This window comes from Myodes glareolus, chromosome 12 (assembly GCF_982192425.1).
Source record: "Myodes glareolus chromosome 12, mMyoGla1.1, whole genome shotgun sequence".
NCBI classification, from domain to species: domain Eukaryota; kingdom Metazoa; phylum Chordata; class Mammalia; order Rodentia; family Cricetidae; genus Myodes; species Myodes glareolus.
Genome location: NC_142037.1, coordinates 30,409,511 through 30,423,430, shown reverse-complemented (window position 1 = coordinate 30,423,430; position 13,920 = coordinate 30,409,511). Strand labels below are relative to the sequence as shown.

Sequence of the window (13,920 nt, the reverse complement as noted above, 5' to 3'; positions counted from 1 at the left end):
ATACCCCAAGTCAAGGACAAGCATCCACCCTCACCACCACATTCACTGGGCCCTCAGCTGGTTACAAGAGGGCTATTGATGAGATGCCTTAGCTGCACTGCCACAGGGAGGAAAATGTCCAACTTGTTCTTCCTACCATGTTTACTGACGAGCTTCTGCAGTTGCTGATCCAAGTATTCTTGACGCTTGGTTAATGCATTGAGCCATTTTCTACGCAGCCTCTCTAGATCCCTATCCTGGAAGAAAACAGGGGAAGCCAAACTCAATGCAATATTCAGGCAACACATCCAGCCAGATATTCCCCTGACTAACTTCATTCTCTTAACTCCAAGATTCAAGCAACATGCAACAATTGTCTTTTGTTTTTTCTTCCTCCTCTTTTCTTTTTTAAAGACAAGGTCTAATGAAACCCAGACTGGCCTAGAACTCACTATGTGTAGCAGAAGATAACCTTGAACTTCACAAGTCTCTGTTCCCACCTCAGAGTCCTGGGATCACAGGCCTCTGTCACCATGCACCTAAGCACTTCATGTTTGCCAGGCAAGCACTCTACCACCTGTACTGTGTGCCAGCCCAACATGCAGCACAAAACTCAGATCAGAACTCCTGGAACAGAAAGCATTAGCACACTCTAGAGTAGACAGGCCCTGAAGAATTGGTTCTCTTTGTATTTGCTGAGAACGACATCTACGAGGCTGCCTTGCAGGACAAGATTCACAAACTGTAGCTAACAAGCTCCAAGCTTCTACTCCTTGGAACAACCAGGAAGAATCCTTCAGGTCTCTATCCACTGCTCCCGTCAGGTCACACTAGACTCCTGAGGACCACAGCACATAAGTGCTTCTCCTCAAGTTCGTGTACTCAAGGTAGCGTTGGGCAAGTGGGCAGGGGTTGTTACTGACAGACTGAACTCCACCAGTCAACACCTGCCAGCACGCCAACCTGACCTCATTTCCTTTAGTAACATGGTTAGGGGGCTGGGTGGTTCAGAGGAATGCTGCAGATGTCGAGTGTCTGGGTTTCACCAGGGCACTTAACCAAATAGCTTATGACATTCCTGTGGACAAGATAGAGAAATGTGCTATGCATCTACTCTAAGTGGCATCACAGAGGACTCAAATGCCACATCCAGAGAGCAGTGATGAATGGGAGAATGTCTGTTAAAAGAAGACTCCGTGGTGGTACCATACTCTGAGTACAACCCCAGCTGAACGATGAGGTGTTTTTGTTTTCTTTTATCAGTGACTTATAGGAAGGCAGACATTTCTATCAAATTAGGATGATGCAAAGCCAGGAGAGTGACTACAGTGGATGACATAATCAGGCTCCAAAGAGCCCGGCAGTCTTAAATGATGACTAACAAGATGCAACTTCACAGACACAAACAAAATCTGGCACATTAGGAAAAGAAAAGACAGGAGAAACAAATCCCGCCCCCCCCAAAAAAACTAATAGATAAGTCAAGGAAGTGGGCATTCGGGGTGACCTAGCTTCACACACATAAGACACAGAAATAGGCATACATCCCCGTGCCCAACCGTGGGTGACTCAGCTCAAGGGGAGCCTGGCAAGGTATCTGGGAGGTGGTTGTGTAAACAGCCCAATGCAGAAGGCCTGACTAGGAAAAGCTTCTCTCACAGCGGCTTCCTAGTCCTAGCTCGCCAACCCCCCTCCATGCTACCCAGCATTCCATACTTTGTTTGACTTTTGAGAAAAAGCAGAATTGTTTAATTATCAAGTATCAGTGCAGAGATCCTGGCCTGTGTAATTAAGCACTTGAATCAAGCTGATTTGATGAGGACAACAGGTGCTCAATTACCTGGTAGCTGTCCATGTCCTCCTCTTCCTCCTAAAAGAAAACAGCCTATTATGTAGAACCAAAACAATTATTTACCCACAAATCAGGCCTCCATACACAGCACAATCTTCTCCCACAGTTCCAGTCTTCTTGTTTAATTGACACACCACCCTGTGGCCGCCCATCCAGCCCCACTCCAGTCCTCCATTGTCAGGAAGATGGTAAGACTGTAAGCTTCTGGGGAAAGTGAAGAGGCTCCCCTGACCTTTTCCAAGTCAGTACAATGCTCTCCCCGCTGGGCTTACAACCCCCAACACCAGGGGAAATCAAACACCTGCTGGCACGGCCTCTTTACCAGCCAGTGGGGGGTTCTATAGAGGGGTGGGCCATGGGAGGAAGTTAATCACTGTGAGGCTTGGTGGTTTGCCAGGCTGAGAGGTTTTAACTCTCAGCTCACTACACACCAGAACAACACATGGTCACAGCCTAGTGCAAGGGCCTCTTGCCAAGGCAGTGTCTGAAGAGACACTAATGGCAGAGAAAGGGGCAAGGGTAGCAAGGTCTCAAAGACTCTGGTCGGCTGTTGCCTTTCAAAGAACACAGAGCAGGCACAGAAACTTACATGACAGCTCTCGTGGATCTTAGGGGACCTGAGCGGTCTAACTTTCACACACCCAATGCCAACTGACAATATGCATTCTTCCATCAGTGGTAAAGTCCCTGACTCCTGCACGGACTTCACTTCAACTTGAACTCGCCGAGACTGCCCCTGCAGCACAGAAAGATTTGATAACACAAAAGATCAGCTTCTTGATTTTCAAAAATCTGGTTTAGAGAGACCCCTACAGCCTGATGTAAAGAAATGCAGTTGGTTTTGGAAACATTCATCTATCTCATAACGGTTTCACCTGTCTCATAACTGTTAAATACTAAAGCACAAATTCAAAACTAGTCAGGAAAATCTATTTTCCTTCAAACATATAGAAGACAAAACGAACATACATTTTTATAATTCCTGAGTAATAAGAAACTAGAAGAAAACTTTTGTGTTTTGTTTAATGAAAATTAGGCTTGCTATGTAGCTCTGGCCTAATCCTGAATTCAAGGCAATCCTCTTGGCTTACCTGCCAAGTGCTGGCAAGTGACAGAACACACAGGTGAATAAAAACTTACAAGCAAAAGAAATGTAAACAACCAAGCCACTGTAATCTCAGCATTCAGGAGACAGTCAGGGAGATCTCTGTGAGTTCAAGGCTAGTTTGGGCTACATAGAGTTCTAGGCTATCCTGGCCTACATGGAGTTCCAGGCCAGCACAGTCTAGACAGCATTCTGGGGCTCTATAGGGAGGCCATGACCTAAAAAGGAAAAGATGAATTTTCTGATAGGGTAACTATGGGAGCCTTCATTTCTACCTGCTAAGCTAGAAATTACTCCCAATAGAGACCAAGGTTTATGAAATAGGCAGTATCAACCCTATGGAATGGTCAAGCTTGTTCTAGGGCTAAGTAACTTCAAACTGTGAGCAACGTTTGCCCCAGGAATTCAGCAATCAAGTACATGGATAAGTATTCTGGAAGCACCGTTAAGAATGAAGTAGTGGATCTCTACTAAATGCATAACACTGACAACTGTTTAAAGTATGAAGCCATGCACAGTTACTAGGTGACTGCTGCAGAGAAACACTTATGACCTAAGTTAAAGTGCAGGGCACCAAAATCAGCATTCAGTCTGGTGTTAAAAATAAGAACTGCCAAGCCGGGTGGTGATGACACACACTTTTAATCCCAGTACAGGTAGATCTCTGTGAGTTCCAGGACAGCCAAGGCTACACAGAGAAACCCTATCTCAAAAACCCTCACTCCCCACTCCAAAGAAAAGAATTCAGCTGTGTCTCTCCAAGCGCTGTGTCTTCACACAGCACAGTGCACACTGCTGTCCCCATAGCACAGTCTCTCCACAGCATCATGTCTCTGCATGGCACTGTGGCTGAAAAGCCTCTAAGTCTCTGACTTATACATGAATGCATCTGAGAAAAATCATTTACTTTTACCTTTTAGAACTATCAGAAATTTAAATATTTAAGCAAACATTCTCCTTCCTTCAACCTTTTTCCGTGTTTTTCTTTGAATACTTTAACATTCATCTCTGTAGCAATTCTAATAATATGGGTTTTTAAAGATTTTTTAAATTTATTTATGTGTGTGTGTGTGTGAATATATGCTATGTGACTGTTAAGGCCCTCAGTTCTCCTACGGCCAGAGATACAGGTGATTGTCAGCCATGCAACCTGGGTGCTGGGTTCCAAATTTGAGTCCACTGGCAGAGTACAAAGTATTTTTTTTTTGCAAGTACATGAAATTATACTCAACTTCAACAATCAAAGAAACACACAAGATAGAACGACCACTTAACATTCAATGGTCTACAGAAGCTGAAGCAGACTGAAGGGAATAAGGGAACCTAACAAGAGCTTGAAGGCATTGGGCTTAACTGTCACCCTGACAAGAGATTATAGACCTCCAGTCCACTGAGCTGATCTGATTGTACAGCCAAGTCACTCTTCTAGAGCAGGACTTTCTGGCTTCAGAGAACCAGACATAGCTTGGGTGTCGGTCTCTGAGAAACAGAGAAATTGGTACACACACCTCACTGGGCATGTGCTTCAGTGAGAACAGCACTAACAACGTGAATCTCTTAAAACGTTAACAGTGCAGGCAGGGTGGGGAAACACAAAGACTTGTATTAGCTGGAGCTACAGCTTCTGAAATGAGTGCTAAGGCAACCCAGAGCGCCACAGGGAATTCTCAGGGAACACTGCAAGTACAGAGTATTCTTAATCACCGGGTCATCTCTCCAGGCCCCCAATATTGTATTTTAAAGTATGGAAACTCTAGAGAATAGCCTACTAGATTTCAGAATGATGTAAATTATAATAAAAAGAAGTACTTCCAAATTTTTATGCCAATTATACTGAGATTTTCCACTCTCTGGAATTTGTGTGACATGAAAGCAGGAAACAAAGAAGGGGAAGGACCAGTAAGAGGGGGTGTGAGGGAGGGAGTCTGGGGGAGAGGTATGAATAAGCACTAAATATGTGCGCATATTCAGGAAACTGTCATAATGAAGACTGTCACTTTTTGCTAACTAAATTATAAATGGAGACCCTCCCTGTCACTGTCAGTTAGCAGCACAGACTGACAGACCACCACTCACCAGTAAGTGGTGCTTCTTCCACATCTCTCTCTGCTCATGGACTCAGCCATACACACTTAACACCCACTATGTGTCAAGCAAGTGGCTCTAGCACTGTCCTAACTGTCCCCCAAACCCACGGCTGGTGCGAGCCTCTGCCCCATGTTCCAGGTGGAGGAGCTCACGAGTACACAGCTTGGACCTGGCAGGTCAGCCACTGCACGTTCGGTTCCTTCTGCCACTTTGAACTCCTTTCCTTGTATTCATGAGTCTACAAGAGGGCTCACACAGTGAAGGTGCTTGCGTCAAGCCTGATGACCTAAGCTCAATTCCTAGGACATGAATAGTAGAGAAAATCCACTTCTGCAAATTGTCCTCTGACCTCCACTGTGTCCTGTGGCACACAATCACTCACACACACACCACACACACACACAAAGTAATAAAATGTTTTTCAAAAAAGCTTATTTTTAACCCTTTTAGAAACTATTTTTAAAATATCGTAATAATAAAAGAAATGTATATAACATAAGAAACAATTTTAATATAAAAATGGGCTTGAAGACAAAAAATTGAAACTAAAAAAGGACCAGCGAGATGGTTAAGTAAGTAAAGAAGTTCCTGCCATGTCTAACAACCTGAGCTTAAACCCCAGGACTATATGGAAAAAGAAGAAACAAAATCTCAAAAGTCCTCTCACCTCCACATACACAACTATCCACATTCGCTCACAATACATAAATGCCAATAAAACTTAAATTTTTCAAAGAAATGGGATTGACCATTGTATATATAATCATCATCAAGAGTTCTGTTCAAAGAATCCACTGTAAGTCTTCTGGTGTCTAGGAATTTACTATGACATCACAGTCTTGGCACCTGTCGGAGTTGGAAGATCCCTCCTGTTGGGACATCTTTTGCAGCAATCACTTCCACGGGGCAGTATTCACCATTCTCATTCTGTTCCAAGATCTGAACCCAGAATTCCAACTTCCTGGTGACTTCACTCCACCTAGGAAATACATGCAGTTCTTGGGAAATTACACTTCTTTTGGAGGGGGCAGGGTTTCATGTATAGATTGTGCTCAAATACATAGATATATATTTGATAGTTGAAGGTAACCTTTAACTTCCACTCTTCCGGCCTCCTTCTCCAGAGATGACAGACGTGTGACAACATACAAAGTACAGACGTGTGACAATATACAAAGTTTATGCAGTATTATGAATTAAACCCAGGGCTTCATCCATGCTGGGTAAGTACCATATCAACTGAGCCACCTTTGCAGTCCCCAAATTATGCTTCTCTGCTTCAATGCAGACAGCTTAAGATCTTACATTTTACTTAACAGTGAGAATGACCTTAAACAGAGGAGCTCAGGAAAATGATCTTCAGATCAGAAAGATAAGTACAGCATGTAAATAGCATGAACAGAAAGTCAAACTCACAGCATCAGATACAGGATGGCTCCTTGGTTTTCTGTTATGGTTTCTGAGAACTGAATCCAGGTGGCCTTCATGTGCTAAGCACATGCTCTACCACTGAGTCACACCTTAATCACTGGCACTTTTATTTTGTTTCAGAAATTACAATATGGGGCTAGAACAATGGCTCAGAGTTCAAACCCACAGAAACAGTGGGTGCAATGGCCCACCAGTAATCCCAGTAAACAGAAGGCGCAAACATAGGGCTCTCCAGAGTAAGGTAGACAGCTAGACTAGCTGAACTGGTGAGCTCTGGGTTCAAGAGCGAGACCTTGCCTTGATATATGATGTGGAGAGCAACTGAGGAAGACATGTGACATCAACCTCTGGCTTCTATACGTATGCATACATATAAACATAAGTGCACGCATGTACGTATAAACACACACACACACACACACACACACACACACACACACACACACACACACACCACAGTTTATCCAGTGCCCGAAATACTCTAGTCAGTATGCAGAAACCAAGCACAGGATGCTCTTCTCATAGGAAGGTGTCATCTATGACTTGAGAAGGATGTACTCTCAGGTCAGGAAGAAAACAAAGAAAACAAATCTCACCTTCTAATTTAGGAGTTGATAAAAAGAGAAAATCTGTTTCTCATCTATAATTAGATGGAAGTAAAAGTACCCCCTCTTTCAGTCCTTCCCTTTCAACTCTTGTATGTTATCAAATGAGCCTACCCTCCTCCCATCACTGATGCCACTCAAAACTGGAAATGCTGGGGGTACAGAACTGCACACGGCTTGCCTAGCGTGTGTGAGGCTCCAGCAGCACAAAACCAAACAAGCAACCACCACCAACAAGCACCTATGAGCTTGAGACACGGTCAAAATGACCCTACAGCAGACTGCATCCATCTCTCCATAGCTGGTTAATCAGACAAAACCCACTGTGCTAAGTGACCTTTCTCCTAAACTTCATTCCACTGTTGCTTCTTAAACACCCATGTGCTTTTCCCATCATCCTCTAAAGTTCGCTGCTTTAAGAACATTTTACTGGAAGACTAGAGACAAACCTGGTGATGCTCAGTAAAGGGGACCATTATTGTATAAAATACCAGGATAGCTCAATAGTTAAAATGCTTGGTGCCCAAGCATGAGGACTCACTAGAGTCTAGAGCTCCAGAACACACATAAAGGCTGGATGAATCAATGCCTGCCTATAATTCCAGCTCTAAACATAAAGACACACAGGATCCCTGAAGCAAGCTTAGCCCTGCTGGTAAGCTCCAGGTTTGAATGAGTGGCCTTTGAATAAGGTGAAGAGTAGTTGAGGAAAACTTCCTATGCCAATTTTGACTCCCCCCATCCATGACAGGGCACTAGCACACGCCCGTACCCCCACTCATGCAAATATGTCTACACACACATATATATATGCCATACATACACAAGGGAAAGAAAACTAATTTAAAAATAAATGATGCCCTCTTTTTCCCCCTTCCTGCTTCCAGCCTGCACCGTCCTCATGCCCCTTTCCTATAAAAATAAATAAATTAAAAAAATAAAAAAAATAAAATAAATGATGGTCATCTCCAGCAATTTTTTTAAAACCAAGAAATGGGAATCCAATGAACATCATCAAAACTCACCTGTCCCGAAGACTCCTTGTCTTTGCTTGGATGATTCCCAAATCCCACAGGGCTGGGTTTTTCCGAGGATCAGTCATTTTATGCCCATAGACTTCAATGGCCAGTGCCCCATCTGAGAGGTACTCAATGAAGTCTTCTGTGATGTTAACATTGAACTCCTGAAACACAACAGCTCATTGTAGAGGAGCACACACTGGCTTGATCTTTCAATCACATAAGCCAGACTTCACATCTTAATGACGTCAGGGAGGAAAGACAAAGACAATGGCACACTTTCCTCATAGAACACAATGATCATTTAACACCAACAGCAATGTGCACACAGACTAACACACTTGCTTTCAAATACAGTTTGGATCTGAGGGCAGCTGGAGAATGTTTCCGTGCTTAAGACTGAGTGAGTACTGCTCTTCGGGAAGCCCCACATCTGGTGACTCAGCTACCCAGATCCAGGGGATTGATGCCTCTGGCCTCTGTGGGTACCTACGCTCATGTGCGCACACCCACAAAGAAACACACTGATTTAAAAAATTAATCTTTTAAAATTAAAAATATATAAATATAGCCATGACTTTAAAACTTCTCATTTTGAAAAGCTAATCTGTAAGCACAGCAAATTATTTTGTTAGCAATATTTTGGGAGCCTGTTTTCATTTTGTTGGGAGTCAAATGTGGAGTAAATCGCAAAAGCTGGTTCAAACTCTGATGGTCACCAGTCAAAGGCAAAGTGATGGTCACTACTTTGAGTTTATTCAGCCCACAAAAATATCATCACTAATAATAACTGTTTGGAAAGAGCAAGCAATCAGCATGGCAGAACATGTAGTGCCCATCACGGTACTCTCTGACCTTGTTAGGCCAACCATCCAAAGATACAGTACTCACTCATTAGCTGTGTTTACACAAATAACTCGGGCACTGTGGTAGACTGGAAAGGAACTCACACTGCAATGATCGAACACAACCATACACTGTGGCTCCTTGCTGGTGGGAGACGAAGAGGTATCCACTTCGGGGGCAACAGTCACTGGCTCCTGCTGATCCCAGAAGTCGTATTTGCAGAACACAAAGTGGCACAGATGCTGCGGCAGTCCTGTGGCTTGTAGTATTTTAACCTGAAGGGAAAGAAGACTCCACTGTCTCGACCAGCAAGCTCCCAGGAATACTTAATTCAGAGATTAGGGTGGGTGGGGGTCGTGGTCCTGTTCTGGCTCTGTCACCAAACATGCTTCAACTTTGGGCCTATGTCCTTCAGGGTTGGTTCGGGACTAGCATACAGGCCAGCCTGACACAGGGTGATGATAACCAAATGCCAAGGTGGGTGCTGGGCAGTACTTAGAAACGATCAAGAGCATCTGAATCTTAGCTTGTCAGGATGTAGGATACCATCATCACCACTCCCAGAAGACCCAGTATTTTATAAGGAAAGCACAAAGGCGTTGAATGTAAGGAACAAAGCACAAAACTGTGTCTGAGTCAATGAGCAGCAAATCTTCAGGGCGGGGGAGAGATTCACTCAATTATCTCAAGTATAAGGAGAGGCTGAGCTCTGGAATAGCATGCTATGTGCTAAGACCATATTACCTAATTTTTATTTTATTCCTAGTAGAGAACTGCCTTGAGTGTTGCACTTGACCATCTTATCTGGAGCGGAGAAGGGAGGAGGTGAAGATCATAGAGTTGCTGCTTTCTGCACGGACACTCGCCCCAGTATCTTCCCCAGAGAGTGACAGCAAACACTCAAATGAATCTCTGGATGAGGACTCTGCAGTCCGTGATTTAAAAAGATGGCCAGAAGCAAGGGCCCAATAGGATCACCACCCCAGAAAAGATTCCTGCACCAGAGTCTTAAAACAAAAAGTTATTTTTATTAATTTTTTAACTATATGGATGTGTGTGTTACATGTGGGTATGTGCCTGTGAATGCAGGTTCTTGTGGAGCTCAAACGAGGATGTCTGATCCCCTCTGGAGTTACAGAAGACAAAAGGTGCCTGACATGGATGGTACAAACTTACCTCCAAGTCCTTTACAAGAGAAGCAAGTACTCGTAGCCGTGAGCCATCTCCCAGCCCCGTTTATTTATATACATTCATATACACATCTGTATGTCTGTATACATGTGTGTATACATGTGTGAAAATGATGTATATGCAGGTGCCTCAGAGAGGCCACCAGACCTTTGGAGTTGGAATTAGAAGCAGTTGTGAGCTGCTACAAGTAGATGGTGGAAACAGAACTCAGGCTCTGGAAGAGCAGCACACACCCTTAACCATGGAGCCATCCCTCCAGCTGCTCGGTCAGATCTTAAAGTAGCTAAACATTTTTCATACTTTTTGCAACAGCATCTATATTTAAACTTGGAGTTTCTGTGGTAGCTTGTGATGGTCTTAAAACCACACAATTATAAGTAATTCCTAGAATTATTAATTATACTGCATGGTATATGTGATGGCTATTGCTGGTTGTCAACTTGACTGCATCTGGAATTAACTAAAACACAAATGGCTGAGCATACCTGTGAGGGAGTCTTTCTTTTCCTTTCTTTCTTTCTTCCTTTCTTTCTTAATTTATTTTTATTTTATGTGTATTGGTGTTTTTCCTCCATATATCTGCTGTGTACATTTCCATGTATATCTGCCAGATCCCCTGGAACTAGAGTTATAGACAGTTGTGAGTTGCCTTCAGGATACTTGGAATTGAACTGGGATCCTCTGGGTTTCCAGTCCTGGGATTTTTTTTTTTAATTAAATCATTCGAACTGGGAAGATCCATTTCTGATCTTGATCTTTGAGGTAGGAAGACACACCTTTAATCCAGATCTTTTGAGGTGGAAAGATCCACCTTTAATCTGGGTCACACCTTCTGTTGGCAGCCTTTATAAAGGATGTGGAAGGAAGCTTGTTCTCTTTGCCGGCTTGCTCTCACTCTCTCTATCAAGTCCACTCCCTCACTGACATTACAGCCTACTTCTTTGGAATTCTGTTGTATACTGAAGACCACCTAAGACATCCAGTCTCATGGACTGAACAACTGAATTCTTGGACCTCCCATTGATCATCAGTCATTGTTGGAATAGCTGGAACACAAACTGCAGGCTATTCTAATAAATCCCCTTTAGATGACAGACAGACAGACAGATTCATGCTATAAGTTCTGTTCCTCTGGAGAACACTATGACCAGGAGGATTTTCACACAACAGAGTTCATCACCAACTACACTGTCCAGTCACTCTCTTTCCCTAAATTGTCTGATTTACTCCGGATCTAGTAAATAAATTTAATGAGAATAAATTGCACTACGTGGTGTAAGTTCTCGTGGCTCAGCAACCACAACTCTAACCATGGCATTCAGGGACTGTGAGGACGCAAAGCAGATTTCCTGTGTAACATGTACAAAACAGGTCAGCCAATAAACAGCGACTTTATTTTATGCAATTCTTCCTGAGATGCCAACGAGCTTGCACTACCCAGGCAGCAAATCTCTGACGGGCTCTGAAAGGCTAATGGATTTTCTCTCTTCATATCGAACTGACCATCAGTATTCTAGAATACATTTTACAAGAAAATTTTCAAAGTTCTATTCTCCACATGTTTCAAATGTTTATTACACACCTCAAATGAGGTAATGTGCTGTGGGGCATGATTACAAGGTCTTGGTATAACACAGATCTAAAAGAATCCTTGCCACTTGCTAGCCTGTGTGCTGGTGTAAACGCTTATTCTTAGCTTTCTCCTGGCAGAGAGGGGAGGATTTATGTCTGTCCTGACACAGGTGAGGCCAGCCACATCAATGGAAACAAAGAGATGAGTGACAGCAAGGACAGGCACTGCTGAGCAGACCCTGTACACATGCTGATCTGTGACAGAATTCTACCTGAAAGCCATTGCATTCCTTCAGAAATGAATCTCAAACTAAGGCTGAAATAAACAAGAAACAAGATCAGATGTGCTAACCTGCCCTCTACAGGAACTTCTAAGAATTAAAGACTGCCAGTAATGAAGAGCAACAAGAACAAGAAATAAGTATATGTTCTCCGGAACATATGCAGTTTAGAGTTTTTTATTGTCTTTTTTTCTTTTTTAAGTTAGCTACCAAAATTGAAATCACCACAAGGTGTCAGGATAGCACTCCACTTTCAGCTCAGCATGAAAGAGCCCAAAAGTATTGTCAGGAATCAATGTTATTTGGGGCTTTTAATTTACTGTTTTTGAAAACAGGAATATGGACATACTTTCATTATGGAAAAAAGGAATGCAGATGTCTTGAACAGCCATGATATCCCTCACTCATGGTACCAAAACCACCCCCAGGTTTGACTTTCCACAGGAACTTCACTCACTGTGGCGTCTCACCTTTTACACAATGGGCTCCCACAGCGAGGGCATGGCCTCCAAGAAGCATGTCCCCTTTAAATGAACACAGCTTCTTAAGAAGTGCAGATTCTGAGTCCAGAAAAAGAAGTGTGTATAGGATGAGATAAAATGTTTGCCATTCCCAAAAGCTAAAGCTTTTGTCAATGACAGTCAGGCTCCTGTCTGCAGGACTCAAGAGCAAAGTGAAGGGGCTGCCACTACTCAACTTTGGAAACACTGGAGATTTGTTACAAGTAATGAATACCCATTAAAAGACACATATGTTAAGTCTGAGAGTTCATTATGACATGAAGACAATTTTAAAAACCCGTAACTTTAACAGAAAACACACCACTCCCTATAATGCATACTTGCTTTCCTATTATACAGCACATTATGTTTTGCTGCTGACCTACATTTAATGCCTCTGAGTATGCCATGTATGACCATCAACACACAACAAGGCAACATACAGGTTTTATGACAAATTTCAAGGTGAGAAAGAGCGCAGAATCTAGAGATAAGAGAAACCTGGGTGACACTAACGAAGACGGTTAAGAAGGCTGACTATATAGTTTATGATCTTAATGAATTACTATTTTGATTCTTTTTTTTAAGTACTTACTATTTTGGAGACACATACTACCTCCAAATGAAATAAGATGCCTTGGGTGTCTGTCCTAAAGCTACTCCTAATGGGAGTGACAGCATGAAGTGCATGGTGAGCCATGCTGGACTGTCAGGGCAATGTGGAGCGGGTAGGCGGGGACTGACCACACTTTCCTTACTACTTTCATGCTCGGAATCTTCCATTAAATCTTAACGTATTTTGTCACTTTTTTAAAGGCCATGTTATCTCAGATACATGTCTTTTTTTTTTTAATGGCAAATTTTCATTCTCGTTTTGTTGTTGTTTTCTTTCTTTGGTTTTTTGAGACAGAATCTTCCTGCATAGCCCTGGAATGTACTTTGTAGACCAGGCTGGCCTTGAACTTACAGAGATTCACTTGCCCCTGCCTCCTGAGTGCTGGGATTAAAGTCACCACCGCCGGGCATCATTCTCATTATTTTACACTATGAAAGCTGACCTCCCAGAGAAGCAATCAACTGTCTGTCATCTCAGAAATGGGCCACATGGAGTCAGAGCCTACATACCTGTGGTAACCAGGCACGTGACCTCAAGGAAGAGCTTCTGCAGTCAAGTACAAATTAACAAGAGTGGGGTCATTAGTGAGTTAAGCAACTCATGTCTCAGAGCACCGCAGGTTTCATCATGTGGACGGCTGCAGAAGGCAGCCCGCTCACAGCAGCACTCGTTTCCCCACCCACGGCTGTGTGTAACTTACTCCTTCAACTTCAATTCTAAAAGTACTTACTGAGGAAGAAGACTGACCAATGACGAGTTAGGAACAAGAGCCTGACTTACGCTTCTTCTTCGCAGATCTTTAATCATCTCTTTTAAACATTACAGGTTCTTACTG

The 13,920-nt window shown here is 43.1% G+C and overlaps 1 protein-coding gene across 1 annotated transcript in view; it reads right to left on the bottom strand.

The window, feature by feature from the left end:
- Positions 1-13,920, bottom strand: part of Kif13b (kinesin family member 13B) — a 157,674-nt gene that overhangs the window by 43,106 nt on the left and 100,648 nt on the right. Inside the window, exons 22-27 of the mRNA XM_085698645.2 lie at positions 9,030-9,200; positions 8,086-8,243; positions 5,871-6,003; positions 2,421-2,567; positions 1,820-1,849; positions 137-236 (exon numbers count right to left, since the gene is read on the bottom strand). Coding sequence (XP_085554771.2) covers positions 137-236; positions 1,820-1,849; positions 2,421-2,567; positions 5,871-6,003; positions 8,086-8,243; positions 9,030-9,200 — 739 coding nt within the window. The remainder of the gene's footprint in view (positions 1-136; positions 237-1,819; positions 1,850-2,420; positions 2,568-5,870; positions 6,004-8,085; positions 8,244-9,029; positions 9,201-13,920) is intronic.